The sequence below is a fragment of the Drosophila guanche genome, unplaced genomic scaffold (genome assembly GCF_900245975.1).
Source record: "Drosophila guanche unplaced genomic scaffold, DGUA_6, whole genome shotgun sequence".
Classification (NCBI taxonomy): domain Eukaryota; kingdom Metazoa; phylum Arthropoda; class Insecta; order Diptera; family Drosophilidae; genus Drosophila; species Drosophila guanche.
Genome location: NW_022995744.1, coordinates 424256 through 445179, shown reverse-complemented (window position 1 = coordinate 445179; position 20924 = coordinate 424256). Strand labels below are relative to the sequence as shown.

Genomic DNA, 20924 nt, shown 5'->3' with positions numbered 1-20924 from the left:
CTTGCAGTTAGCACAGCTTAGCCCCGAGCATAGAGTGTTGGTGCTGTGGTCCCGACCACATTTGAAGCATCTAGGCAGGCTCTTGCAGTGCTTCGCCATATGACCAAACCTGAAGCACCTGAAGCATTGGCTAAACTGGACGAAAGGTTTTACTGCTACCTTGGTGTATAGGAACTTGATTTCCTTGGGCAGCTGCTCCCCTCTAAACCATAGTTTGACCCTGCCGGTGGGTACCCTATCCCCCGAGGTTCTGTCTGTTCTGTAAATCCGTTGTATTCCCTCTATGGGGACGTCCGAGATGATCAGCTCCGAGAGCTGCTCCTCCGAGTGGTGGCCAGGGATCCCAAAGATTAGACCCGCCCTTTGCACAAAGTGCCTCAAAATTCGGGGAGAGTACCCGTGGGCGGCACTGTTTTCCACAAGTCTGTTTGCACCGTCGGCCGACCTACATACAATCTTGCACCTGCCATAGCCGACCCTCGCGACCTCCTCTATACCGCCAAGTCCCAGTTTTATCAACAGTTCGGATAGCTCGAACTGGTTAATTGCGATCCTGGAATTATTATCGCTTAGTTTATCTATATACACTACAAAAGGGCCTTTGTGGCCCTCGTAGTATTTGTTGTTGACGTTTTTGTTGTTGTTGTCCTTGTTGCTGTTGCTGTTTTTGTTGTTGTTGTTGTTTTTGTTCTTGTTGTTGTTAGTTGTCGTTGTTGATCTTGTACTCACGGACGTCTGACAAACATCCACATCCGCTTTCTCTTTCTCACTTGTAATTGTTTTGGTAGTTTTGTTTTTCGTCTCTTTCTCTTTCAAGGTGGTTTTTGTCGTCGTAACTGTTGTTTTTCCCGCCATTTTTACGCCTGCCGAGAAAGCAGGTCTGGGGTCTCCTTCCCTCTTTTTCCGCGTCTCCACTAGGATCCTTGATCCTGTGGCCTTCTCCGTGGCCATCCTGGTCCTTCCTATGCCAGCCATGGTTCCGGATTACGCTGCACTAGCTTCCGTGTTACTGGCTTTGCTGGGCCGCCATTGCTGAGAGGCAAGGTTATCCGGTAAAAATACGGATCTACTGCCACTTTTGTCCCGCCGTCTTTATCAGGATGTGGGGTAACCACGGGTGATCGGGTTATTGCTTATTATAAGCGAGTTTAGGCTCTATTTTACGAAATAAGCTAATTTTCTACTTTCCGCGGTAAAAACGAGATACGCGCGTCACCAGTGTTGAACAACGTATATTTTTGGGTCCTTTACATTGGTACTAGGCAACTTCAGCAAATGGTTGCCAATGCCGCATAACAGTCGCACAATATCACGCGGTCTTTCATGCGCTTCGNTAGGAACTTGATTTCCTTGGGCAGCTGCTCCCCTCTAAACCATAGTTTGACCCTGCCGGTGGGTACCCTATCCCCCGAGGTTCTGTCAGTTCTGGTAATTGGTTGTATTCCCTCTAGCGGGACGTCCGAGATGATCAGCTCCGAGAGCTGCTCCTCCGAGTGGTGGCCAGGGATCCCAAAGATTAGACCCGCCCTTTGCACAAAGTGCCGCAAAATTCGGGGAGAGTACCCGTGGGCGGCGAAGGCACTGTTTTCCACAAGTTTGTTTGCACCGTCAGCCGACCTACATAAAATCTTGCACCTGCCATAGCCTACCCTCGCGACCTCCTCTATACCGCCAAGTCCCAGTTTTATCAAAAGTTCGGATAGCTCGAACTGGTTAATTGCGATCCTGGAATTATTATCGCTTAGTTTATCTATATACACTACAAAAGGGCCTTTGTGGCCCTCGTAGTATTTGTTGTTGACGTTTTTGTTGTTGTTGTCCTTGTTGCTGTTGCTGTTTTTGTTGTTGTTGTTGTTTTTGTTCTTGTTGTTGTTAGTTGTCGTTGTTGATCTTGTACTCACGGACGTCTGACAAACATCCACATCCGCTTTCTCTTTCTCACTTGTAATTGTTTTGGTAGTTTTGTTTTTCGTCTCTTTCTCTTTCAAGGTGGTTTTTGTCGTCGTAACTGTTGTTTTTCCCGCCATTTTTACGCCTGCCGAGAAAGCAGGTCTGGGGTCTCCTTCCCTCTTTTTCCGCGTCTCCACTAGGATCCTTGATCCTGTGGCCTTCTCCGTGGCCATCCTGGTCCTTCCTATGCCAGCCATGGTTCCGGATTACGCTGCACTAGCTTCCGTGTTACTGGCTTTGCTGGGCCGCCATTGCTGAGAGGCAAGGTTATCCGGTAAAAATACGGATCTACTGCCACTTTTGTCCCGCCGTCTTTATCAGGATGTGGGGTAACCACGGGTGATCGGGTTATTGCTTATTATAAGCGAGTTTAGGCTCTATTTTACGAAATAAGCTAATTTTCTACTTTCCGCGGTAAAAACGAGATACGCGCGTCACCAGTGTTGAACAACGTATGTAGTAGATTGTTAATTTCTTGGAAGCGAAACGTCACCGCCGAATGCGCGTCGCGAAGTCCCAGGCCTCTGCCAACGTCGCAGAAGTAGATTCTTAATTTCATAGAAGCGAAACGTCACCGCTGAATGTGCGTCTCGAAGTCCCAGGCCTCTGCAAACGTCGCAGCTTCAAGTATTAGTTAGTGTAGAACACGCAGCTATAAGTCCCAGCTACATTTGTACATGAAGAAACTATAAAGAGGCCTCGTCGGTGCCAGAGTTACTCGCTGTTTTTTCTTGCCATCAGTGCTCGTTTGCTTGTCGACGCGGATGGTTGGTTGCGGACAAAATTGTTGTTCCAATTTTTTCAAAATGTTTATTTTTTCAAAACACAGACTACTGTCATGAAGCAAACTATTAAAAATTAAATTATGTAACAATTATTATGTTTTTTCACATTGCCTTCAAATGGTTAATCAGCACACTCCATTGTCGTTGCGCTCACACTTACAGCGAGAGCCCTTTCACTCGCACTTTTCACTCGCACTAGTCCATAATCTTTTCCGACGAGACCTCCTTATATAGTTGCTTTATGACACTGGGTATAAAAATAAAGTTTATGATTTTCATTGGTATATTTACGGTACATTTTGAAAATTACATGGTGTCAAAATATACCAAAATGTATATATTTGGTATATTTGCTCAATAAGTCAACAGTCACACTGCCTACGCTACTTTTTAACTCTTGGCGCATTTATTTGTTTGTTTTTTATATTTTATTTGTATATTTTGCAATCAATATTGAAACTATTGAGCTGAGTACATTCAAAGAAGAAATTCAGATATCCATGAGTGGTTTTAACGATGGCGAATTCAAGGATCTGCGCTCCAAATTGGATGTCATGGGCTTCAATCAAACGCTGCCCGTCCTGGCCATTCCACTGGTTCAAGGAATTTTCAGCGACCTGGTCAAGACAACGGAATGTCTCAGGGACACAAAGAAGCAAGTTTCCGTTCTGCTAGAGGTACGAAAATATAAATATGTTTATAGTAGCTAAGACTGTCAAGATTACCATTGGGGAAATGGGTCAAGCGACGTTACTAAGCGACGATTTGTTGTGTCTTTAAAGGAGAAAGCCTGTTGGGAACTGGGCGTCGAACCCTACAAATGCGACAACTCCCGCCTGCTAGCTGAATGCAATGAACTCCACTTGCAGTTTCTTAGGGATCGCGAGGACTACGAGCTTCGCTTATGTGGTATGTTATCAAGACAACTTGATCTTGGGAACACTTTATAAAATGTTTGTCCACAGAGGCCGAACGACGGGTGAGAAGTCTGGAGACGGATAAGGAGCACTTGCAAAGCCATAACGTGGTGTTACAGAACCAGCTGGATGCCTTGCTATCCAAGCAAATGGTTTCTTCGACGACAGGCAAACGGACGCAAGTGTCGACAACCCGCCAGAGTATGTTATTAGGTTCCTCTACTGATAAATGTTGTTTAATGCTGGACTTTTTTTTGTAGCCAAGAAACCTTTTATAACCACAGTACGCTCCGGAAACGTTCTGCCCTGCGTTCTTGGCACTACACTGAAATGTACGAAATGCAATGCGGGAGTGTTTAAGGCCGCGAACACCCCCCAGAATGGGGTGACCGTCACACAGACCAGCGACCAGGAGGAGCTGGACAAGCTGCAAAATGATCTCGCCACGTCCATCGAACAATTGGAGTTCTACAAGCGAAAAGTTGAGTCGCGCAATCGGGAGATTGCACGGCTAAATGATATGCTGACTGGGGGACGGCCGCCCGCTGCTTTGGCCAAGGACTGTTGCTATAAGGAAGTGGGTTTCTTATCGAAGGACATTGACCTGCTGCAACGAGAGAAGAGTGAGCTTATTATGCAGGTGCGCGAGTACCAAGACAAAATGCACAATGCAATGCAGAGGGCCGTAAGCTCAGACGAAGACAACCGAAAGCTTCAAATGAGCTTAGATGAGCTCAAACAGGCAGCCCTCCAGGTCGAAGAGCAAGCTAATTTAGAAATCGATGCCCGGGAGCTGGAGGTGAAGCATCTCCAGGACGAGCTGAAGCAGTTGAAGCAGCAAAACGAACAACAGTTAAACGAGGTACGTCTGGCAGGGGGAGAAGCTCCTTTTGCTGTCCCCTGTGACAAGCGTAATCTAAACGAACGTTTTAATTTGCTAACCCGTCGCGAGGAAGAATTAAATAGCATCATTGATAAGCAGAAGAAGAAGCTAAGCAAAATGCATTTCAAGATATCGGAGATGCAGAAGGAGGCGAAGGACCAGAACCAAAACAGCTCCGTGAGCCTGGATGAAGAGAAAATTCGGCTGGCGTCAGAGCGGGACTTCTTTCAGAAGGAATATCTACGGATGATGGCCAGATCCGGTTCAGACTCGGAGATAGCCTTCCTGCGTGTCCAAATACAGTCAAAGGACGAAGAGCTACGGACACTGCGGAATGAACTGTGCTCCAACAAACTTCAATACTCGCCCCAAAAGACTACCCACTACGAGACCCTGCCTCCATCCACCGCCAGTGGTTCCATCAGTGAGACCAACAGCCATCGAAGCGACTGCGTCCAGGCGGCCATCGGGCGTGTCGAAAGGGAGCGCGACTGTGCCAGGTCGGAGCTGGAGCGAGTGCGCTGCGAGCGGAATATGCTAAGGGAGAAGCAGCTGTGTTCCGTTCAATTGCATGCAGAGGAGCTCCTGGCCCTTCGGCAGCGCAACGAGGATCTCAATGGCCGATTGCGGCAGCTGGAACGCGATAACAAGGACCTGAACTTAGCTCGCCTTCCAGGGGAAACGAATATGGCTCTGCTCAAAGAGGACATAACCCAGCTAAGGCATCGTCTGGCCTCGCTTCAAGCCGAAATCGACGAGCTAAAGACCGAGAACGAGCAGATAACGTGAGTCAACTATTCTATTGCTCAAGATGAGTAGCATTTCTAATCGAAAACTCTTTCTGGCAGCATGCTCAATGAGCAGAATGAACGAATTATAGCAGTTTTTCAAAGTAAACTGATGATATCCGAGCGCCAGCGACAGTCTGCAGATGTCCGGGCCAGCACATTGGACTCCAGTCGCGAATCCAACCGGAATGAGGTCACCCATCTGCGCAGTGAAATCGGTGCCCTGCGTCAGACCTACATTACCCTGGAGAATGAAAAGGACACTCTTCTGGTAAAAGACCAGAGCTCTGCTCCACTTTCCACTTTCTTCCGTAATACTTTCGTTATCTTCTAGCATCAACTGGATAGCAAAACCGAGCGAGCATATAAACTAGAAAACGAGCTCAAGAATTGCAAGGAGAAGAGAAATTGTCTGGAGCAAAGCGTCAAGGAGCTGGAAGATCAAGTGCGGTGAGTACTTACTTATTGCTGAATACTTACATATCTGTAGATTTAACACCCAGAAGGAAACGTTTCCGACCCCACAAAGTATGTATATTCTAGATCAGTATCAATAGTCGAGTTGATATAGCCATTTACGTCTGCCCGTCTTGATGAGCGCCTAGTTCTTAGAGACGGAAAGAGCTAGAGGATCCAAGTTTTGCACTGTTAAAAGTGTATTTCAAAATTTCGCTTCGCCTCCACAAAAGGCAGATACGACAATCATATCAGATCCCCGGAGTAATGATCCCAGATTGGATCATTGTTGTAGCCACAATGAAGAAATTAATTTGCAGTGGCTACCCCGCAACCCTTCCAGCAGCCTGCTTGTGCTTGATCATTCTCTCTCGCTAGCTCAAATCTACCGCGTGCTGTGTGCGGCTGGTTAGGGCGGGGAAATATAAGTTACTCAAGTATTAGTTTCTATTGTGGTGGGCCTGTGGATCTGCCTAGGATCCACGTCTAAGCGACATAGGCTTCGTTGTCGCTTGGGCCCCTTGGTGGCGCAGCCATTCCGGGTCTAGGGCTGAATTAAATCTATCTGTCCATGTAAGCAATCTTCTTTAGTTTTCATCTTGATTTATTTTAATTGTCTTATCGAGATTTATCTTAAATACAACTCATACATATGTAAGTCGATTTAATAACTTCATGGCACAATCCCATCCCCCGAGGTTGCGAAAACATCGAAAAGGTTACCCGAATATGTCTAAAAGCCACCTAAAATAACAAAAAAAAAATGGTTAATGAAATAACAGCCGAACTACTGCGATCTAAAAACACTAAGCATGCATCACAAAAGATAAAAAAGTGGAATGATGAAAGGAGACATGCGGGGGACTCAAAGCCAGACCCAGAGACTACAAAGGATAGTTTGAAAAGCTCGTGTTAACATTTAGGGAGGGAGTACCAGTGTGTAGATCATTGAGGAACTTTGAGTTGTGTCGCTCTCTCGTTAAATACCTCGCCAGGCTCACGCTTCGAGCACTGCAGTTGCTCTGGCCCCTCTGGTCCGCCTCCGTTGGCGTGTAGCCAGGACGGCAGACGCACTTGGCGCGACTGGCGTAGGCAAGAGTCTCTGTATTCGTCTGTGAGTGAGTCTTGAGTGGCTGTAGCCACTGGCCAGCCCCACAGGGTCCTCGAGTGTACAGCTTGTGGCACTGGCCGTTGCTCTCGACCATTCCAGGCGTGGACTCGCAGATGTTCTGCTCCTTGTCGGTGTCCGAACCCAAGCCTGAGCAGTGTTGGTCCAAGTTGGTGAGCACTCCCGCACAGCCACACATTCCATTAAAGGAGATGCCGTCGAGCGAAGGGCGTGCGGTGAAATCGAAGATTACCACCTGATAGAGGGAGCACGGACCCTGGGAGCCAATACGATAGCAAGAGTCCTCGGCCGGGAAGTACAGACGACTCTTACCGCAAAAATTGTGCACACAGGAAGTGGCATTTACTAGAAACTCGTTGGCACCGCACGGTCCCCGTGTGTACAAACGATAGCAGTTGCCATCGGCCCAGGGCACGTAGCCTTCCTTGCACAGGCACTTGGCCCGAGGAAAAAGCTGCAAAGAGCCACCTGTCGCAACCTCAGTATTGTCGGGTATGCGAAATATGTGTCCAGGAGGACAGGGTCCCGGAGTATCTGAAATGAGGGGAGAACTGCGAATAAGGAGGGGGTGGGGGGACTACCGTGCTGTCAAATGTAATCCTACCGAGCTCGAAACACATCTGCTGAGGGACATAGTATTGTGGCAGATGCTGTTGGCAGTCGCACCGACCACCCGGCATGAAAATGTGACCAGGCGTAGAGCAAGGTCCTTTGGTATAGTGCTCGTGGCAAGAGTCCTCCGCTGGGGAGTAGTACAAGGCCAGTTCGCCTGCATCCTCGCATCGGCATTCGGCCAGCCCTTCCTCGTTGCGCACCAGCAACTTTCCCCGGCTGCAGGGCCCACGCCTATGCCGGGCATAGCACTTGTTATCTCTCGGCCAAAAGATCATTCCATCCACGCACTGCAACGGACGCTTGCAGGTGCCCCACCGGTTGCCAGTCCTAAGAAGAGGAAATTGGGACTGAAGTAATGATGAATGAGCCAAATCCCTCCGGAGACTCACCGCCTGGCCTGATCTGGTAGGGGGTGGAAATATTCTGTTCTCTGACACGGACCCCGCTCGTAAAGCTTGTGACAAACGGAGCTGGTCAGAGGACTGAGAGCAGTTCCTGGCGGGCAGCGGCACTCGGCCGCAGGAAGATCCTTGCGCTTGGCATTACTTGGTGTGGGACTCAGCTCCATGGTGTCGGGACAGGGATAGCCCAGAGTGAAGATCTTGAAGCATTTCTTAAGCGGCGTCCAATAGAGAAGCTGCCAGCCCCCGGACATGCTGGCACAGGGGTTCGTGGCCGGATCACTCCAGGGTGGCGGCACAATTCCGGCCGCCACCTGATTGCCGGGCTGTGAGGTGGTCAGCAGCAGTAGCAGGCATGTAATCATTGTTGAGCCCGCCTGGAGGGCTGCCCAGCAGATTAGCAGCTTGCGTCGTGTCATGGTGGACCTGGAAGAGCAAGTTCAATAGTTTGGCATCAGCTGGGTCGTCGACGGCGACGGCGACTAATGGATTTACGCTATTGTTTGCCAGAGGAGGAAAAGGAGAGGAGGCTCGGCTCTCATTATACCGAATGATTGATAATTTTTCTCATGTCGAGGCAGCTGTTAATAAATCTATTAACTTTTGCTGTCAAAGTCGCAGGCACAGGCCCCGAAGCGGGCCTAATTTGAATTAACCAACTCTTTGGGGCATCTGATTATCGGTGAGCTTGGACTGAAACTAGCCAGACCCCGACCGCGTGCCAGAGCCGAAACGAACCAAAAACCACAACAGAAAACCAGAGAGCGGTTCGTGCGCTGTTAACCATGACCCAAATACCCATTTAACTTGACTTCTTTTTTCCTTGTTTCTGCTTGGCCAGAAATCTTCTGCTGCTCATAATCGAAACGCCTTTGATGTAAGAGCAAATGACGAAACCTGCAACAGTGGCAAGCATTACATGAACAACAGCAGCCGCAGCCGCAGAAGCCAGCCAAGCGATGGACACGAGAAGTGCTACACTCTGCACCAGCTCCCCATATATGTATATATTTCCAGTCCATGCTGTTGGATAGTTGCGTGATTTCCAGCCAGCCTTAGGTTGTTTTGTTAGATGCTGTAAAAGCAACAGGTTTGGGATTCAGTTTTGTTTGATTTGGGGCTCGGTTCACATCCAATCAAAATATTCCCTCTCCTGTGAGTCTTGGCTCGACACACAACAATGATTAGCGGTTACATATTTCTTTAGGCACCTTTTGCAACTTATTCGTGAATTTTCAAAAACTAGTTATAGGGAAAAATAGCTTCCTCTCCACAATAACACATTCAAAACGCGATCACCCAAACGATATACAATTGAATTCCCTAAGGCAACACAGACTCGACGCGACCGACCCAAACAATAGACCGACTGAGCCGTCCGTTCGCTCAGCCAGGTAAAAAACATCTGAGCCCGGCCAACTTTCCGCTGGTCTGTTTGACTCGCTCTTAGCGTCCAGCGCGCTCTTCCATGGAAACGACAAACTATTCAGGCAGAGCAGCACAGTTTACTCAGAGATTTAGTAGCAATGATTTAACTACTTTGGCCGTAAAGCCAACAGCAAGCAGCGGGCGTCAAAATGTCAGTCATCGAGCACACACAAGTCCATACAAGCATTTAATTACATACATATATAAATATATAAACATTCTCTTTCTCTTAGCCTTTTCGGTTCTCCGTCAGTCCGCGTCAGGTATTCGAACTTTGTTTAACCTTAATGACTGACAGACAAAGACGTCGATGGCGACTTTGACTGGTACTGCATTGCTCTGTGAGCTATGTGTTCTTGAGCTTCAAGCCGAAGCGCGGATGTGTGGCTACGTGCCTGGAATTTACATCTACCTCTGTGTATATCTCTGTGTCTCTTATGGAACTACCGCCTGTGATATGGCCAGGCTCTTCTAGTCTTTGGCATTGGTGGAACTCTGTAGGCAGACGACGTCTCTCTCTAAATATGAGCAACATATTTTTGCCTTGTCCGATTCTTTGTGATATTTAAAATTTCGGCTTACTCGTACTTGTATACTCGGTAACAAAGAGTAAATAGGGTATATTGTATTTTTGCACAAAGTGAATGTATGTAACACACAGAAAGAGACGTTTCCGACCCCATAAAGTATATTTATATATTTATACCCGGTACTCGAAGAGTAAATAGGGTATATTGTATTTGTACGAATAACGGTTGTATGTGACGCACAGAAGGAAGCGTTTCCGACCCCATAAAGTATATATATTCTTGATCAGCATCAATAGCCGAGTCGATAGAGACATGTCTGTCTGTCCATCCAAATTGTTCATCCAGATGGCTGTATGCTAAACAGTGTATTTCAAAATTTCGCCCCGCCGCTTCCTCCCCCGCAAAGGGTGAAAATTTGCTGTATTCACAATTTGAAGATTAAAGAATTCCATTATGTAGGGAAGGACCATATCTATCAGATCACCGAATTGGGATCAGATTGGATCATTATTATAGCCAGAATGATGAAATTAATTTGCTACGCCCACACCGTCCAGCAGCTTTTTTTATTTTTTGCACATTCTCTCATTCCACACTCTGCTTCGTTCAGTGTGTGGCTCTAGGGTAGGAGGGCGAGCTAAAAGAGAGTTTTAGCATGTGAGACGCTTCTTACGCGTCACAACTTTTATACCCGGCACTCAGGACTACATCTGTACCTTAGCGGTTATTTGTCAAATTTTAATTTTTTTCTTCATCTGTCATCTACATCCATCTAAATCTCCGTTTACTAGTCTCTGAGAACTAGCCGACAAACAAGACGGACAGACAGACATGGCTCAATCGACTCGGCTATTGATGCTGATCAAAAATATATATACTTTATGGGGTCGGAAACGTGTTCTTCTGTGCGTTACATACAACCGTTATTCGCACAAATACAATATACTTTATTTACTCTTCGAGTACCGGGTATAATAATTGATGTATGCGAACCAGGTGTCCCATTATCCTTCTTAAGAAAGGATTGACAGGAATTTTTATATATATATAATTGATTTTTCACTCTACCCAAACAGCAAACTGAGCAACAGAAATCGACAGTGCGACTCGGAACTGAATGAGACTTCAACAGAAAGTAAAGTGCTGCGGCAACAGATTGTGGCACTTAAGGCCAGCCGCGATGAGGCCATAGCAGAGAATGGGTGAGCAAAAAAGACATTACCGCAGCTGAGATCGTAGAACTGCTTCCGCGCTCAGGCAAAGTTTTTCCCCACACAGAGGCGACTATTAATATGTAGTTTTGATGGCACTAATACAATGTACATGCACACATATGTTCACATTTCTTAATCGATCAGCCGCCTTATGGACGTATTCAGCGATGCCCAGGTGGAAGTCAGGACTCTGCAGAAAAAGCTCAAGGAGTCGGAGCAGAAGGTAGCGAACATGAAGGATCAGCTACACAAGTACGTCCAGGAGGTGAAGAAGGCAGAGGACCTGCTCCTGAAAAAGGTCAGTCTTTTCTTTGAAGTACATAGTGTATAAGAGCCAAGTACTCGAGCCGCCTAGCTAATGCCGACAGGTGTGTTCTACTCGAACCTTAAAGGAAAAGGAGCGTGACGAACTCTTGGACAACTTCCACAGCCTCACCAACGAGCAGGTGGTGCTTGAGGGAAACAATCAGAGTCTGGAGTGCGAGGCAGCCGAGTCAAAGTAAGTAAACATTATGCATTATGCATTAAAAAAATTTCTCATTTTCTCTAATGTAAAATCGTTTCAGACGTCAAATCTGCGAGCTGGAGTGCGAGATGCGCATACTCAAGGATCATCTGCAGTGTTGTGAGTGCAATCTGAAGGAGATGGAACTACAATTAGCTGCCGCTAGAGCCACCGCGCGCTGCCTGGAGAGGGAGCTGGAGAATGTCCGCGACGATCTGCGCATCCAGAAGGTCGATCTTGAGGCACGCAAAGAGCTGTGTGACAAGCTGGATGTGGAAAAGGCAAAGCTTAATGCCGAGTTAAATGAAGTCAATGAAATTAGAAAGAAGGTGAGCTATAGCCCGGTCCCCACAGCTTATATGTATCAGTATCCTTGCTAAGGTCTTAGTTTTCATCGCATGCTAATCCAAGCAAGTGCGTAGTCTACCCAGTGGTTTATGGCATCACAATAACTAGAATCAACTTCGCAGCTAGAGAAGCAATGCGTGAAGCTGCGCGACGAACTCCACCGGACGGCGAACGTCTCCCAAGTAACCACAGAGACCACGTATCAGTTGCTGGAGAACCTGCACCAGGATCAGCAGCGTCAGGATGACAATGGCATCAGGACAAACAACGAGATGGATCGACTGCAACATCTATACCAACAGACCATGGTAAGCAAGCGTCAAGTAACTTTGATAGACGAGACTCATAAGCCTGTACTCTGCCGCAATAAGGAAAAGCTGCAGGAGGAGCGTGCCCGCTGCACCCAGCAGGAGCTAATGGCCACCAAGTACGAAGAGCAGGCACGTGAACTACGTAAGAACCTCGACCAGGATCGTTTCTGTCGGGCACGTACACGTGAAGTCAGTCCCAGGGTGCCCTCGGAAACATTGTAGCTAGTTCGATCCCTTTATTATTCCCTTATGTTTGTTTTTTTTTATTTCAACTCAAATTTAACGTTCTTAGGGCTCTCGAAGTTGTATAATAAAGATTGTAAAAACGTAACTAAAATTTGTGCTGACACCAAGGCTGATCCTACTGAATGGATCGGCTGTTTGGCGTGCAGATGGAGGCCAGACTGACATAAGTTCTGAGCATGCAGGGGCAGTGATTAAATTTCGGCAAGCTACCGCAGTTTGGCTGCGATCTAGAGCTATGTTCGTTGTTGCAGAAGTCATCATCAAGATCACAGTTTGACTCTACGCAGGTGATCTCGGTGCCGGCAGAGCTACTTGACCCTGAGAATGTACCATTAATAGTGGGTGCTGAAGGTGGAAAGTGTAAGTAAAATATCTTTTTTCTTACGGCAAGTACAAGTGCATTCTTCGTCATCTGTGGAATTGTTTCCTCCGAAGGCAGCATCCGAGTGACTGATGTCCGCATCGCAATCCAGATGGGTTAAGACCTTCTCCCATTCTATTTTGCTTCGACAGTGCTCAACAACATTGCGCATCCTGCGTACTTTTCCGCTCTCGTCCTCGAAGGTGACAGAGCGCGTACGCTTCTCGCAGATCATAATCGGCAGTCCTGTCTTAGCCTCAGCATAGTTAGGCTGGCTTGGAACTAGTGACTGCATGGGCGGAATAATTGCTCTGCCATCCGAGTACTGTTCACACCCAAGACTCCCTGACGCTGCCTGTGACTCATGATAACTGTCATTGGAGAAATTACGTCCTGAGCGTCTACGTCCGGTGCAATCAGTTGCACAGGACCCGTACTGACTGTGGCCGGGAAAACTTGAGTAATCAGGGCTGGCCTCAGCAGACGTACAATTATCCTCGTCATAACAGCTGGTATTTACATTCCGGTGTACGCGTACTGGAACCGCAGAGCTACCGTAGCTTTGCTGATACGTTGATTCGTAGGGGGAATGATGATCGGTATTTTCGGGGACACTCTCTTGTGACTTCTCGGGTGACGAAGCCATAGACCGTCCTGTATACTCAGTGCAGCAAGAAGAGTTTAATTTCACGACATTGCGGCTGAAGTCGCAGTAACATTCAACTGGATGAGGCTCACAGCTATCATCCGAGGTCAATGGAGCACAAAATGGCGAAGCCTTTTCCGTGCGACCTGCTGTGCGCATTTCGAGATCATGATGCGAGGATACTTGATGAACAACTGTATTGTCTCCGTCGTAAGCTTGGTACTGTTCCTCCTTGTAGTCCTGGATTGCGTCCGTTCGTTGACTTGTACCAGGGGACACTGGCAAACACTGGCATTGCCTAGCCCTATGGCGAGGACATTTGCTACTGCATACTGTGTGTGCTTCTTCCTGAGCTCCCTCTGTTAGGTATCCTCGATTAATATATTTCATATATTTTTTTGTCTGAGCACAATAACTTTTCCTTGATGCAGCTGCAGGCGAATAGCTTCCTTGAATTTGATTCTGACCTACTGAGAGAGTCTCTTTCGGAGATGCAGATGTTACATCTTCCTTGACATCATTTGGCGACTGCTGTATTAAGTCATAGTTCGAGTCTTTGATAGTCGCCCCCGATATAGGGGACATACCGGTGCTAATTTGATGGCTGAGTTCTGGATCCGTTTGGGTGAGTGTCTCGTGTTTACTTCCCTGGAGATCGGTTTGAGTGGGTTTCTCTAGCGACTGTAGATCCGTTTGGGTCAACGTCGTCTCCTGCTTGATCGATTCTTTATCAGTCTGGACTTCCTGGGAAATGCAAGAGCATTTTTTGTCGCACACGCCTCTGCTCCTCTCAACTTGATTATCAGGGCTGGACATTGGATCCTTGTCACAATAGCCAGGACCGCAACGATCGACATACCTTTCGTCCCCGTCCCCTCTTTCGTCATTTGTGGATTCCTCGAGATCTACATACCCTTCTGGACGGACTTCCTCTTGTCCAGATTTCGGTTCACTGCCATCAACCTGGGCTTGTTCCTGTGTGTAGCGATGTTTTGTGTATTCTTCATCAGTTTGTGATTCTTGTGCAACGCAAACGCATTTTTTTATGCGGCACTCGGCTCTGCCCTGCCCAATTCTCTTGTCAGCGGAGCAAATGGGATCCGTTTCACAATAGCCAGGACCACAACCATCTGCAAACCAATCAACCTGGGCGTAATCCTGTGCGAGGTTTGCTGCTCCACCAAATTTTTCTGCGTTACCGTTTTCCTTTCTATACTTGTCCATGTAGTCGCGATACATGCTATCCTTGCTCTCATCCGATTGCTTGTCCGCGGAAGTGGACTTTTCCATTCCTGTTTGGGAAATCTCTTCGCCTGCTCGAGCTTTTGACTGACGCTGGCGTGCGGCTGATAGGGACTTTGGTTCCTTTTTCATGGTGACCATAATAAGCTTTTCGGAACTCTGTACCTTATACTGGTCTAACGAAGCCGAGTCGATTTTGGCTCCGCTTTTCTTAATCTTCTTGCGCATCTTGTCGTCCAGCGATTTTACAGCTTTTGAGGAGCTCCGGCTCTTCGACCCGCACGGTTCCTCCGAATTACGCCGGCTTTTCTGTTTGCATTTCAGGGTACTAACGGGCGGAATGCATGAACACCAATTCCGACAGAAGTGCTCAGTGTTAAGATCGGTTGCCGTTCGCGGACTTAACGGACGTGAACTGACACATTCCCAGCTAGGCTGATACCGACAGTTCTGACTAGTCAATACGGGTATGGGAACACTTGCTCGCAGCGCGCAGCATACACAGTTGTCATCTTCAAACTGTCGTTGTGCACCGGGAAAATAGGCGATGAATCTTGAGGGGTTTCCGTAATCACACTGATACACAGACAGTGTGTTCTGGTCGTGGTTAGTGACCCTCTGCCGGGTTACGTAATTACAGCCGCCTTCAACCCGCTTGTTCCTCTTTTGTATCAGGCCCACTGTGCGGAAGCTCATGTCTTCTTGGGAAGATTCTGTGTCGTTATCTTGGTTTCCAGACAAGGACTGTCGCGCTTCGGCGTTATTATCGTGCAGTTCCATATCCGACTCTGAAGCTTTGGACTCGACGGGATTTTGTAAAATATTGTGGCTTAAGAGCTTCAGCTGTTCTATTTCCTGCTTGATCCGCTGGTTCAGCTCGCAGACTTTCTGCTGGGTCTGGTCCCGCGCTTTCTTGCTTGCAGCGTTGTTTTTATCCGCTGTGCGACGAAACAGCTCACACACCTCGGTCTGGGTTTTTTTAATGTAGATGCGCTGGCCCTTCTCTTTCGAGATGCGTTCCTGTCTCTCGTAAAGTATGTGGCAGCCTGTGAGAATCGAGATACAGCGGTACATATTTATATAAATTCGATGGTTACCTACCCTTATCGCTTTTGCTGTTCATATTTACATTTACTTTTCATGCAGTATCTTGAAATTTTACAAAATTTTATTATTTTGTATGACTATTTTACTTTTAGCATGCTGACACGACTACATCGACTAGCCCCAACCCATTGGCTCCGCCCTAAAGTGTCAAGTGTGTTGCTTCGGCTATAGTTGAATAAATATATTCTATTTAATTTCATTGTTTTAAATTGACAACATTTTGGTTCGTGTTTAGTTTGGGGTTAATATTGCAAGCGAGATGTATAAAAATAATAATAAAAACTTTCAACAATTCGTAATTCTCTAAACTGCCATAAGATAACTGGGCAACAGATACTCTCTTCTCTCTAAACACTAAAATACTATCCAGGCTACGGGAATAGGAGAGCAAAGGAGGAAGGCCTAATCTTTTCTCGATAGGACAAAGGAATCACTGGCCGCTGCCGTCTCAGTGAATCCGCTGCAACTGAATTGGCTGGATAGAGGGGTGCTCACATCGCGGCTCTCCCCGTTGAGCAGGTAAACCGGAACATTGCTGGTCACCAGTTCAATGTTGTGGGCAGGGGAGGGCACGGCGCTGCTGTCATCAGTCTCCAGACCGTCTTCCTGAATTTCCAGCTCCATGCCAATCTCAGGAATTTGAGAATTTGGTTCTTTAGAAGCTGGCATTGGTATTGGATCTGGATCTTTTGAATCTGGCTCGGTCATTGATCCACGATCTGACTTTGGGGATGGATTTTGGACTTCAACTGGCGCCGTGTCCGAAGTTACGTCGGGAGCCAGCAACCTAATCTTCTTTTTTTTCTTGATGTGCTTCCAAACGCTGTGACCCCTTCGGCGTCTTTGCTTGAGCTGACTCTGATCAAGCTGCTGATGTTTCTGTTCCTGCTGATTACCCCCACACGCCTCCTTATCCGATTCACTGCCGTTCACTGGTTCCATTGACGAGGTTGATAATCGATGAGAACTTTCGACAATTCTAGTCAAGAAATTGAGATTACAACGTTTCAGTCTTACGATGGGCTTGGCATGCCGCATGGCATAATTCTTAATGGCAGTCAGGTTATTTTGCAGCTGCTCTGCCTCGTTTCGCATACTGGCATTAAGAGCACGTAGCTGCAGGCACCGCTGCCTGGCACAATTGACAAGCTCCGCTTGCCTTGGATCCACAAGATTGCTGGTTATGGTGCGGTTGGCCAATCTACGTTGCCGGAGATTCTTCCGCTGCACGCTCAACAGCTGGTTATAGAAGCCCACATGCTCGTTGGCTGCCTTGGAGAACAGGCGGCGATTGAAGCTGTATACTCTGGCATTCACCTCGAGTTTCTCCATGTCAATGGAGCCCAGGGTATCGGTGGATGCTCTGAGTATCTGATATGGACTGACCGAGCTGTGCGTAGACGCTGGAGGCGTAGGCAATTCTCCTCGCCCTCGGGGTGTAGCTCTCATGCGTGTGGGCGTGCAGCTGGAGGCATTGCTCGTAGTCGGCGTTAGCTGCGAGGAGGTGAGTTGGGCCGCCCTAGGCGCACTTCTGACCGGCGAGGCCTTGTTCCCCGGAACCTTTGGAATCGCTGTGTAGCTACCAGATTTTCCTTTATCACAATTGTTACTATTTGCGTTCAGCTTGGCGAACATCTTGGCACTAGCCTGAATGTGCTCTGCAAAAGATATCAGTCAGGTAACCGGAAATATCGAAAGTAGTCTCTTCTTACCTTTAAGAGCCATCCACTTAAGATTATCAATGCGGTCCACCTTGGAGGCTGCCATTGTCTCGTAACGTTTGATAGCTGGGTTCTTGGATGAGACTACGCTCGCTCTTGAGAAAGTTACGCCCAGGTGCTGGGGACTAAAGGTAACCTGTTTCTTCTGCATCGAATTATCGCTGTTGTTGCTATTCTGACTAGATTGTTGGTGGGAGTGGTGTACGTCCTGGTGCTGTTTGGTGCTGGCTTCGCTGCTACTGGCGCTGCTGCTCCTCTGAAAGTGACTGTGGGATTTTCTATGGGCTGAGTAAAGCAGGTCGGTGGTTTTAGTTGTGGTTGTGCCCGGTAGCTGATTGTCCGAGCAGAGGGGGCACATGGGCAGTGCATCCTTTTCCTGTGTTTGTTCCTCCAGCTCTTCTTCGTCCTCAGTCGTTTGTACCGACTGATCTACGAGATGCGGGGCTGTTGTCGACACCAGGTGAAGGCTGTCTCTTCGACAGCTATAGCTATTGACTATTCGGGGCACTATGTACGTGGTGGGTGGGACAGAGACAGAGATGGCATTTGCACTTGGACCTCGCTCATAGGTCCTGAGGTTAGTCGGATATATGCGCGTGACGGGCACTGAGTAATCTTCCGCGATGGACTGACTGGCCGAATCATTTGAGTTTGAGTTGTTTCCGTCCACATTGGCTGGCACGTTGAAATCCAGAGAGAACATTTCCACATCATCATCGGAATCACGAAGATCCACAATCTCTATGGTGTTATCGATGCCACTAAACAAAGCCGACGCTCGTTTACAGGGCTCCACTTGGCGGGCATTCTTGCAGAGATTCTGGAGAAAGGCAGGGTGATGCTGGCTGGACGATGGCGTTGGCGTCCTCGACCTAACGCTGCTCCACAGCGGGCAGCTTTCCTCATCATCCGAACTGATTACCTGCAGTAATCATGTAAGTATTTGTATTACAATTCTGGAATCTAGAGACATGTCTAGTGCCACCACAAGGTGGCTACTTTCGGTACTCAGCTAAGATTGTAGTCACTTTGGGATAGCCGAGTGGAGCCAGCCTTTGCCTGACACGCGACTAACTGCGCCGGCAGAGCCTTTTTCCCCATCTGCATGTCCGAATCAGACCTTTTACTGGGACATCATTGTTAAACCGAATGGAGAAAGTAATGGAAGGCAAACTGAACACAACTCACCACTTCGCTGGATTGCGGCGGTCGATTCTCAACTTTGATTGCCATATGCAGACTTGTGCAGCTATTCTGCCGCAGGTGATTTAGTATAGAACGCGTGGCCGTGCCCCGGGCACTGTATTTGGGCAAGTACTCTGCGTATTTGCTTCTCGTGGCCAATATTTTTGAGGGCCGCATAAACTTTTCAGCGAATTCGACAATCTTCTCCTTGACTGCCTCATCGGGCTCAAGTCGTTGCCAGTAATAAAAGATTAGAATATATTCGATGTAAAGTTTGTCCGGCAGCTCTGCTTGGATCATTATGCTAGGCGTGGACCAATGAGAAAAGAGGCGGCTGTAGAGAATACAAAAAAAAATGAATAGAACGAGCGTATGTAGAGAAAAACACAGCTGTCTTATAACTGGTACCTGTACAACACTGATAGAATGCTAGCCCGATTAAAAAGCTTTGGTGCGGCAAGAAGGGTGCGGAGAACATGCTCCTTGTGGACGCCAATGCCGCCGGATTCCACAAACAATTTGAGGCAACTGCTGATTCGATTGATGATGAATTCTTCTTTTTCGACAGACTCTTGGGCAGAGCACAGTTCACAGGATATGTAGTAGGCCACAATATTGCACATACGTTGGCGATAGGCATTATCCTGTCGCACCGACCTGAATATGGTGTGAATAACATCAGTGAGTCCGGTGAGGATGCGTGCCAGTTTCCGACATCTCTGTGGCGAGTACTGGGCAATTTCAAACTCCTCCCGAATGGCACTATCCAATAAATAATTCAAATAAGCACCGAGCTTGTTCCCCCTTCCACATCACCCCTATTCCATCCACACTCACCATTCGTACTGCGGGAGAAGTCGAGCGATGCGTTTGTCGTAACTGTCATCGTTGAGCGCAGCTATAGCATCATGAATCTTTCGCTTAGTTTCAGTCAAATGTGCAAATTCCGTCTCCGGCTGGGGTTCCGGAGTGGCCGGCGATATGTACTCATTGTCGTCGGCATGGGCAACGATGCTGGCCTTATCAAAGTCGTCCAACATGCTGCTACTACTCTTTCTGTTCCTGCCGCTGCTCCTTTGCTCGCAGCAGCTTTGTGTTAAGCTCATAATTCTGCGAATGCAAATTGAACAAAAAGAAATCAGAGGTTAAACCCGTTATTGTAGTGAAAGTCCCTCAGTTGTTATTGGGAGACATACCCAAATCTGAATACGACCGAAGAACCGACGTACTTACAAGTACGCCTTATACTGGAAATTTGGACACCCCAAGGCAAGATACTAATACAGCACACATTAGATTGTGCTTAGGCATGTTACTTTTGTAATATGCTCTACAAAGGTAGTTTATATATATACTTTTTGTACTTTAAGAGAAGCTATTACGACAGTGTGACCGCGGATTTATCGATAAGATACACCGCACGACCCTCAAAAATATACCGAAATATAATTTGATCTCATTCTACTGCTTACAATATTTCGAAAAGTATATAATGTACCGGAAATGGGCACCCTATATACTATACATATACTGTATGGGTAGTGGCTTAAGACACCGTAGAAGCCTAGCAATCTCATATAAACGCTAAACATTATTTTTTGGGGATATTTTAGCTATGAAAATTATTTCAACGAATATTTACGGTAGTGAATTTCATACATATATATATTTTTAAGGTATATTCTAAAATAAAGGGTATCAAAACTCCCATACGTTTGCTTTTCAAATGCCCCTCGAAGATTTTCTCTCTTCTCCGTAGGGATTTTTTTCTCTGTCTCTCTAGAGAGATATGTTTCTCTCTCGCAACAAAGTGTCTTTATTCCATCCCCACGTACGCTGAATTCCATCACACCTTGCGTGTTTTACCGTTAGAAACATAAATTGCATGGACCAGCAACATGCTGCGAAAAGTGATCAGCACTGTTCCCCAACATGGGCACGAAATGATTAACACCATGATACCCTTGGGAAAAAGTATGTAATCGAATTGAGGAAGCGAATTGAGAATTGATTCTGAACTGGTTGCGAGGAGTTGCGGAAACAGTGGCCAAAAGCTAATTTTTAAAAGTTAAAACGCTCTGTATTAGAAAAAGAGTGACCATCCAAGTTGCGTACAAGAAAGTTTCATAGATGGCGCCACTTTCGAAAAATCTGAT

General features: G+C 47.2%; 4 protein-coding genes across 9 annotated transcripts; 1 reads left to right on the top strand and 3 right to left on the bottom strand.

The window, feature by feature from the left end:
* The first annotated feature begins 3133 nt into the window (after positions 1-3133).
* LOC117580486 (centrosomal protein of 135 kDa) lies at positions 3134-12573 on the top strand. Of its 2 annotated transcripts, none has more exons than XM_034267069.1 (12): positions 3134-3412; positions 3518-3644; positions 3701-3853; positions 3913-5320; positions 5384-5594; positions 5658-5773; positions 10959-11084; positions 11241-11394; positions 11489-11595; positions 11663-11930; positions 12072-12257; positions 12321-12573. In XM_034267069.1, exons 1-12 carry the CDS (start codon positions 3236-3238, stop codon positions 12480-12482), a joined length of 3195 nt encoding a protein of 1064 aa, XP_034122960.1. In that variant the 5' UTR covers positions 3134-3235; the 3' UTR covers positions 12483-12573. The 2 variants fall into 2 exon arrangements, with proteins under 2 accessions (XP_034122960.1, XP_034122959.1); XM_034267068.1 differs by having other exon boundaries at positions 11465-11595.
* On the bottom strand, positions 6366-9339 carry LOC117580489. 4 transcript variants are annotated; one of them, XM_034267075.1, is made up of 5 exons: positions 8420-9338; positions 7913-8350; positions 7513-7850; positions 6714-7442; positions 6366-6523 (listed from the first exon to the last, which is right to left on the bottom strand). In XM_034267075.1, the coding sequence occupies exons 1-5, from the start codon at positions 8464-8466 to the stop codon at positions 6513-6515; spliced, it is 1563 nt and encodes a 520-aa protein (XP_034122966.1). In that variant the 5' UTR covers positions 8467-9338; the 3' UTR covers positions 6366-6512. The 4 variants fall into 4 exon arrangements, with proteins under 4 accessions (XP_034122966.1, XP_034122968.1, XP_034122965.1 ...); XM_034267077.1 differs by having other exon boundaries at positions 6437-6523; positions 6767-7442; positions 8420-9337; XM_034267074.1 differs by lacking the exon at positions 6366-6523 and having other exon boundaries at positions 6552-7442; positions 8420-8999; positions 9136-9339.
* LOC117580490 lies at positions 12542-16014 on the bottom strand. Its single transcript, XM_034267078.1, has 3 exons — positions 15857-16014; positions 12892-15801; positions 12542-12824 (listed from the first exon to the last, which is right to left on the bottom strand). The coding sequence occupies exons 1-3, from the start codon at positions 15876-15878 to the stop codon at positions 12622-12624; spliced, it is 3135 nt and encodes a 1044-aa protein (XP_034122969.1). The 5' UTR covers positions 15879-16014; the 3' UTR covers positions 12542-12621.
* Positions 16015-16028: 14 nt separating this feature from the next.
* Positions 16029-20161, bottom strand: LOC117580487. 2 transcript variants are annotated; one of them, XM_034267071.1, is made up of 6 exons: positions 19965-20161; positions 19606-19878; positions 19177-19530; positions 18772-19102; positions 17575-18505; positions 16029-17520 (listed from the first exon to the last, which is right to left on the bottom strand). In XM_034267071.1, exons 2-6 carry the CDS (start codon positions 19872-19874, stop codon positions 16265-16267), a joined length of 3141 nt encoding a protein of 1046 aa, XP_034122962.1. In that variant the 5' UTR covers positions 19875-19878; positions 19965-20161; the 3' UTR covers positions 16029-16264. The 2 variants fall into 2 exon arrangements, with proteins under 2 accessions (XP_034122962.1, XP_034122963.1); XM_034267072.1 differs by having other exon boundaries at positions 20002-20161.
* Between the last annotated feature and the right edge of the window lie 763 nt (positions 20162-20924).